Genomic DNA, 8951 nt, shown 5'->3' with positions numbered 1-8951 from the left:
TCCTAAGTCGGTCCATACTATATTTGACTAAGGCTTTGTTTAGTTCACTCTCAAAACAAAAAAACTTTTCAATATTCTCCGTCACATCGAATTTTTTGGGACATGCATGGAGCATTAAATATAGACGAAAACAAAAACTAATTGCACAGTTTACTTGTAAATTATGAGATGAATCTTTTAAGCCTAGTTAGTCCATGATTAGACAATAATTGTCAAATAAAAACGAAAATAGTACAGTAGCGAAAACCAAAAAGTTTTCGGAACTAAACAAGACCTAAGTTTATAGAAAATAGATAATTAATTAAAATAGTTTCAGGATGTATCTAATGAAGATCATTTAATATTGTAAATATTATTACTATTTTCTCTAAATTTGGTAACATTTTGATAACTGAGGACAACGAAAATGTCTTATACTCTCCCTCCCTCATTGGTTCACTTCTAAATTTTGACATGTCAAAGATTTGACAACCAAAACTTAGGCAAAAAATTGCCATAGATTTGGCAAGCTAAATGTGAGAGTTTGGCAAGTTTTGGTAGAGACCTATAGTTTTTATTATGTAGGTAGACATAACATATATCTAAGTACTTAACAAAAGCTATATATATATATATATATATATATATATATATATATATATATATATATATATATATATATATATATATATATATATATATATATATATGCGCTATTCTACATCCTAGGTGTAGAATATTATTCTACACCACAAGTCAAAACTCAGCAGAAAAAATATCATCCAGTCTTACACCCAGGACCATGAAATACTGAATAATACTGAAACACGGGTACTGAACAATACTGAATTTTGTTCAGTATAACACTTTGGTGTAGAATAGTATTCTACACCTAGGGTGTAGAATAACACTTGTGTATATATATATATATATATATATATATATATATATATATATGGAAAAACCAAAATATCTTATAATTGGAATGAAGGGAGCATTTCATAAGTGAGGGAGTAGAAGATTACACACAGAGATCAACCGTTCCACCTTTAGGCTGTATATGGGAGAACACAAAAGGTTCCTTCTCTTGAGTTTTCTTCCAGCACATGAAATTTCCTGCATACGACTGAAAGAAACAGTTCCATCTTCCTCCTAGGGAGGCTTTCATGCAGACCTTGTTTACTGCGACCGATGAACTATTTATTCCACGGAAAGAAGGCAACGCCGGAAGCGTTACGGTTCTTCCTGCATTGCCATCACATCGCATGCAATCCCGAGCTTGCAGCAGCAGTGCAAGCCGGCACGCGCAACAAAGTTCTTGCGTGCCCGGAGAAGATAAAACTACTCCTATATGCCAACCTGTGTGTACCACCAGCCACCAGCCAGAGTTTTGTTTACAGTTTCTTGGACAGGAGACGCGTGAAATAGGCAGGACTAGGCGACTAGCTGTTCCTTGCTGCAATGTTCGATGTAAACATCAGTGTCACAAAACAAGGGGCACAAAGGTCATCATCTCATGACAGATCATTCACTTCACTCTTATCTATAGGAAAAACAAAAAGATCTCGCATGTTCGGTTACAGAATAATGTGAAACGAGCTTAGGCATCTCTGATTGAATGGTGGGAATAATCAATCGATTCTGTTATTTTTGTGTAAAAGTGTAAACGTGTAACTAATTAAGAAAGTAATATAAAAAAAAATCTGTGTTACAGTGTCGCGTATACTGCTAAGCTTACAGCAAAACCTAACAAGGCGCCGACTGTGACCTGAAGCTCTGTGTGGCCAACAGATTCACTCAACCGGTAATCCTCCTCTATGTAAGCCTGCTTCAGCTCTGTCACCTCAGTTACCTCAGGTTCTGAACTATGGAGCCCCTTCACCCTTGGTGATTCTGTACTAGAACCGTGCTTCGAGGGGCTTGCATTTGAAATCACCTCCTCGGTAACCGAAACAAACTCAGAAGCCATGTCCACTTCAGAATACTCCAGAGGTGCCTTCTCTTTGAGGATCCAAAACTTGTTCAAAACCCTGGCATGGTTGCCCACTTCTCTTCTAACTCCCTATTGGAAAAAAAAAATGAATATTATCAGCATCGATCCTTAAAGAAAGACATACCAAGTACCCAAGTTTATAACTCAAAAATACAGTATCACATATTCTGATTTATCTTGTTAGCTTTCCTTTCATAATACACAACTGAACAGCTACCAGCAATATTTGGCTATTCTATCCACACACACAAATATTTGGCTTGCCCCTCAACCAAGAAAGAGATGAAATCACTGATCTGGATACAAACAAAACTTTAGTACCCACCTAGTGATCTTATAAAACTAATGTATCCAGGACTCACACCAGATTAATAAAAATATATTTACCAAGTATAAGGCAAGGTACTAAGAAGCACTGATCTTAGACATCAACATGTACAGACAAATAATGCAATAAGTGAACAAGGAAAAGGCCAAAGCCCAGACATGTATCCCTGAAATTCATACATCAGGTAAAGGCAGACATTGTGCTCCATGGTGCACTGCAGACCGACACACTTTTTGGTAAGATACATTATTTGCTAATGCTCAGGGCATTAATGTATTTGCTAATGCTCAGGTCGGCCATTATGCTGCTTGCTGCACATGTGCATCGTCTATTACTCTATTCCACTCCAAAAAAGTTATTATTCCCACTCACAAATAAGAATCAACTTTGATTTTACTATTCAAACTTTGGGTTTTTTTCACAAGTGTATGTACAAATACTACAAAGCTATGTTTCTATTATATTTCTGATAGTAAACCCATTTTTTTCCATTTTCTTATTTACCTAAATATTTTAAGATTTGCTGTCAGAATGGTAAGTGACAAAATTGAGAGTTGTAAACTTAAGGCATGTAAAAACTACCTAGTCCTTTCTCTAAGTATTGGGATTGCACAGATCCTACAAGAAAATGAGAGAAAACAGAACATGTACCAAAGGGCAGAAGCTAAGCAAAAATCCTGCACTGAAATCAATCTCTTTTAAAAAATTCTTGTATTTTCTTGTTCAATATGTTTTTAGTTCTTTGTATATGACATGCACATGAAGTTTTTTTGGTTGCATATATGGTTAATGTATAATTTTCATTATTATTATTTATATCTGTGTAAAAATTGCTAGTAAATTCAAAAGGCATCTTCTGTTTATATTACTTAGCAAATAATCATATGACTAGTAATGCATTCTTCGTTTTTATTTGAAGCATCACATATATTTGTTATTTACTGCCTTGGTTCAAACGATGGGTTACATACTGATGTTCTTTTGAATCTCTGCAGGCATCTACTCCTATAGTTAAGTTTCAAGATCAGAGGCCAGGCAAAGCCAGTAATTTCAGATTTACCTATGCTAGGTCATTGGAGCCTTAGTTCCCTAATTGGGACTAGTAAAGTAATTTATTGGCAGTACCAGTTACTATATGTCAAAGAGTAAAATATTGTTTAATCTGAAGAATCATGATATAATGTATAGATTTGAAGGGAATAGAAGAGGAATAGAGACATTGGGATTTGGAAAGATGGAATAGGAGGTTTAATTCCCTTGTTCACCTTGACTCCCTCGTGCAAGCCTATATTACAGGTTAACTAAGTCACTAAAAATTTTCAAGTGCACCCTTGCTATATCCTATATTACATATTACCAAGCAACTAGGCCAAAGCAGCAAAGGGCTGAGCAACACCAGCACCATGCAGATGAAATGATAAACTTACCATGTTTTGCAAGAGCAAATTTGCAAAATCACACAATAATGACAGTCTTGTAGATAGAGACACCTGATTGTTTGTTCTGGGGCCAGTTTTGGGGGCAGGTCCCCCGTTCAAGGACAGCACACCCTTTATTTCATTTTGTCCTTCCAGAATCAGCCAAGACACATACGTAAATAGCATGAACACAACTTAATGTGAGAGAGTGAGCCTATCAGTATATAGTCAATGCTCCCATCAATCAATCCAAAACTAGTATACAGCTCAAACCCATCTGCCACAGGCTATATAGGGTTTGTCTTTGGTGAGCATCTTGGACTTGATATCTCTGCAGCCATACATCCTTTTCCCTGGTACCATCACCCTCTTATTTTTCTTGCCTGTCACATACTCATCAGTTGCTTTTGAGGAGTTGAGCTACAATCAGGCAAAGGATATTTCCAATGTTTGGTCTCTTCCTTTTGGTCTGTTAGCTTTATGCAAACAAGAAAATATATAAGGATGCCGCAATTTGAAGCAACTTAATTTTGATTCCCATTTGCTGCATGCATGGTGTGCATCTTAGATCTTAGGTTTTGTAAGGAAGAATGCATCGAGGAAGTGGACTCGGTGCCACCAGGCTTCTGCTTCCATCTGACCGACGAGGAGCTCCTCTACTACTACCTGAGGAAGAAGGTTTCTTATGAGCCCATAGATCTTGATGTCATAAGGGAGATTGATCTCAATAAGCTTGAGCCCTGGGATCTCAAGGTAAATACATGTATAGATGCCATTTTGTGTGCAAACTGCAAACATAATCACCTGCAGCAAGCTAGATTTGATCTTGCCAGACCTAAATTTTTCAAAGAAATATATAGCTAACTCACACAAATCTTATATGGAACATGGCAGAAAGGTGCAGAATAGGCACCGGGCCTCAGAACGAGTGGTACTTCTTCAGCCACAAGGACATGAAGTACCCAACAGGGACAAGGACGAACCGCGCCACAACAGTGGGGTTCTGGAAGGCAACTGGGCGGGACAAGGGCATCTTCCTTGGTAACTCCAGGAGGATCAGCTTGAGGAAGACCCTGGTGTCCTACATTGGCAGGGCGCCACATGGCAAGAAGACCGACTGGATCATGCACGAGTATCGCCTTGACGAAGAGAACATTGAGATTCATGTAAGGAGTCTTCAGCCTTGTGTTATATGTGCTGATCTAGCATCTATTTAATTTATTTGCTCCCGAATGATCTACTTCTGCCATGTTAGATGAGAACCAAAAACATTGATGAGACACCACCGTCTCACATGTCAAAAAAAAATTCAATGAAGAAAAAAGTTCTGACCTTCGCTATCTGGCTTTCATTTGCTTCCAGGTTCAACCAATGGAATAATATCACTCAAATCATTAAATATATATATTGGTGTGTTGTACTGTTCTTTGTTTCTAGCTAGCAAGTTGTGAAGTGACTCAAATGCTGATATGAATATATGATCTGCAGGAAGATGGATGGGTAGTATGTAGGGTTTTCAAGAAGAACTATCGTCAAGGAGGCCCCAACCCAGCTGAGGCCTTGTTTAGTTTGCAAAAAAATGGTTTTTGGCTACTGTAGCACTTTCATTTTTATTTGACAAACATTGTCCAATCATGGAGTAACTAGACTCAAAAGATTCATCTCACAAATTACAGGTAAACTGTGCAATTAGTTTTTATTTTCATCTATATTTAATGCTCCATGCATGCGACCAAAGATTCGATGTGACGGGGAATCTTGAAAATTTTTGCGAACTAAACAAGGCCTGAGATTGTTGTGGCAGCGGACGACGATGAGATCCAGCATTTCCCAGTTCCAATCCCTGGCTCCCTGCCAACAGAACATAGGAACAACCCTCACCTCATGCAATATAACTTCCCTTCCTTCGACCCTTCCCTGCAGCTCCCACAGCTGATGAGCGCCGACCAGCACGTGCCAACCCTCCTCCGCAGCCAGCCTGGTGTTGCCATGCCCATGAGCTCACTCGACGTTGAGTGCTCGCAAAACCTGACAAAGCTGACATCCAACAGCAGCGACGGGATGCTCAACGGTGGTGGTGCTGGAGATTGGCTGACATCCAACACCACTTTGCTTGCACGACAGATTGGTTGATCCTAGACATGCTCCTTATCTTGCACCAGAACCTCGACCAGCTGTTTCACAACAAGGTTACCGCGGCATCTTCCTCCCCAATGACGGCATACTATCAGCAGTTCATGGAACTCGGTAGCTCATCCTCCTTGCACAGGCTTCCAGTGCAGTACACCGGCAGCGAAGCGGCCGATTTCTCAGGTTCCCAAGTAGTTGGATCGACCTAAAGATTAGCTACCATGTTGGGCAATGACCGGATCAGGTTTTTGGTTGACTAGACTGCTTAATCTGGTCTACTTCGTATGGAGTTTAGTGCTTCTAAATGTATATATGGTGCAACTTTTTGGGCCATGCAGGCATGGAATGCCATCTAAACTGTGATTGGTTGGTCAAGACGATCTTTTTGATGTTTCCATTTTGGCTTAGGGTTGCTCGTTAGGTGCTTTTGGAGATAAATGTGAAGAAATGGCCTGGTGATTGGTGAATCAAGAACTTTATTTTCTTTTTTGAAAATATTACTTCTGTTTCCATCTTCCCAACGATGGAACAAAGCACACATATCTGTTCATGGTCACCAATTAAAGCGCTACACATGTGTCTATATATCCTCCGTCATTTGGATTAAATGGTTTAGAATTGCCTTAGAAATTGAGATACAATAACATAGGAGCTTCTGGTGCTTAATTTGCCATATTAGTTCTACCTTATATCAGTCTTGAATAGTCTAGGATGAGGTTCCTTATTGGTAACTATTAGACTACACTGTTACACACTAAATCCTAATATCAAATGCAAAACACAAGAAATAGATGGACAATAGAGCATTAGGAATAGGATATTAGCTATGCATCTGCTAGATAAACTTTTTTCTCAAACACACAAGAAAGTTGTGAACACAAGATAATCTGATGGTCATATTAGTTTTTATTACCATTTTTGCCACAGTTTTGTATTTTGCTACATCATTCTATTTTGCAAGTTAATGGACAAGGACAGCCATGTAAATCGTCTATTAAAAATATAATAAACTTGATATGAAACTAGTTGGTAGAGTGTGTACTCAAGCTTAGTCCGTCAATACAAGCTCAAGAGTATTAAGGAAAGATAGATCATTTGCAGATTTATAAGGTATGGATCCCCAACCCCTTACTCAAAACTCAAGACTATTAAGGAAAGACAGATCATTTGCAGATTTATTACATAAGGTGGTTCTTTTATGACATAAGAAACTTTATGCCTAGACCATCAAAGCCACAACATTATTTTCTAGAAAACTGAAAATGCAAAATAATTTGTGGGGTAGAAAAACGAATCCTCATAAGATGGGCAGTCTTGAGGAGAATCTGTGAACAAAATGATGTACATAATGGCACTTTGATCTATTACCACTGGTACTGATAAACTTCAGATGAGCAAATATGATGCAGAAGTGGATCCTCCTTTGCAGTGAAGCTTATGGATTTGTTTCTCGCACAGTTAAAATTCTAACTAGTCTGATACAGTGGATTGAAAAGATTGGAGTATTGGATTGAAATGAGCTCTGGAACAAATAAGCAAACAGTGTACCTGAGCATCATACATTACAATGGCTGCAAACACCACTGACATTCCAAATACGGAGTCTGCAAACCCCCTGCACACTAAATCAATAGTCAAGAAAAACAAAAGCATCGAGCTTAGGATGAAAACAAGCAGAAACAACTAAGTTCTGCAGCACAAATATTCAAGAACTAACCTTTCTAGCCCAAGCGAAGTAGCAACTGCAACAACACTCTACAAGATAGGAAAGTTTTGTTAGAACTCGGAACTGCTTAGAAGGGTCAATACCAAAGGGAGTTGAAAGGTTTACATGTAAAGGTAAGGCTAAAACAGAATTACTTTACACTACAATTAAAAAAAACAGCAGTTTCAGATAGGACCTTGCAGCACTTCTTGTTTGACAAACCACCACATTTGTTTCAATTCAATTTTATAGCCATTTGGGGTACGTTACATTGCAGAACTCCTCGATGATCAATCCATTCTAGTTACACAGCCATCCTCAATCATTCATTGTGCAAACTAATGATAACAGTTCACCACACAAGACAAATATTTTTCCCTGTGACTAGGTTATTCACATCACAACTTAGCACAACAGCCCAAACATGTGGAAGAGGTATCTCCAAAGTTGGTAACGCAGAAACTGAAAAGGAGAAGGTTTTGGTAAGGGACTGGGGTCAGTAATCAGATGTTTTCACCGCGGAGTGGGTAGATGGCATCCCTCCAGAGCGGAATATGGTCCTGAGGTCAAGGCCGGCGCCGGCGCCCCCATTCTTGCCTGAAGTGAAGGGCTTGGACAGCTGCCCGATCGCGCTCGCCACCGTCGCCGCAATCAAAACCTTCAGAGAAAACCAGACCAACATTCAGAAAACGAAAGGAAAAGGAAAAAAGAAAAGAAATTCCCTATTGGCCGGGTACCAACCAGCAGGAGAGCAACTAACCTTGTTGCGCGAGACCTCGGCGATCTCCCCGGGGCCGAGGTGGAGGGAGGCCGCCGGCGCGACGGCCCTGCGGCGCGGTCTGCACCCCGGAATAGGAGAGGCGCTCGTTCTCGTGGTGGAGGCGGACGGTGAGGACGTCGAGGTAGGAGGGCGGCGAGTCACCCAGGATGAGGACGGGGTGTGAGGGGAGAAGGGTTGGGCCATGGCCGTCGGGACGGCGTGGCGGGCTGGCCTGTCTGACTCTGACCCACCCACTTGCCTGCCTGCTCTGCTCTGCTCCGGAAATGGCTCTCCATTTTCTTGTCCTGTTTGCGGCTGTTTGTCACGGCCTATACACGTTGGAATCGAATCAGAGACCAGCAAGTTAAGGGCACCAACTGATGACTCATATACCGGTAAAATATTACTGTGTTTGTTAAAAAAATGCAAAGGCCTGCTTGGATTGCATGAATTTCGTAGAAATCATGTGAGAATTTTATAGGAATCGGTTTAATTTTACACGAAAATACATGAAGAGAAAAAAAATCCACATTCCAGATAGGCCCTCACTAGTTTTAGGACCCCTTTGGATTCTAGTAATTTTTATATGTTCTACATTTTCTATAAAAATGAAGCGTCTTGTCTATAAAATTCAATAA

At 39.8% G+C, this 8951-nt stretch overlaps 1 protein-coding gene across 1 annotated transcript; it reads right to left on the bottom strand.

Annotated features, from left to right (window-relative positions):
• On the bottom strand, positions 1489–8606 carry LOC8072640. The gene is made up of 5 exons (XM_002437030.2): positions 8314–8606; positions 8071–8211; positions 7566–7603; positions 7397–7463; positions 1489–2041 (listed from the first exon to the last, which is right to left on the bottom strand). The coding sequence occupies exons 1-5, from the start codon at positions 8515–8517 to the stop codon at positions 1688–1690; spliced, it is 804 nt and encodes a 267-aa protein (XP_002437075.2). The 5' UTR covers positions 8518–8606; the 3' UTR covers positions 1489–1687.

The sequence above is a fragment of the Sorghum bicolor genome, chromosome 10 (assembly GCF_000003195.3).
Source record: "Sorghum bicolor cultivar BTx623 chromosome 10, Sorghum_bicolor_NCBIv3, whole genome shotgun sequence".
In the NCBI taxonomy this organism is placed as follows: Eukaryota; Viridiplantae; Streptophyta; class Magnoliopsida; order Poales; family Poaceae; genus Sorghum; species Sorghum bicolor.
This window is presented reverse-complemented; position numbering and strand designations above follow the sequence as displayed.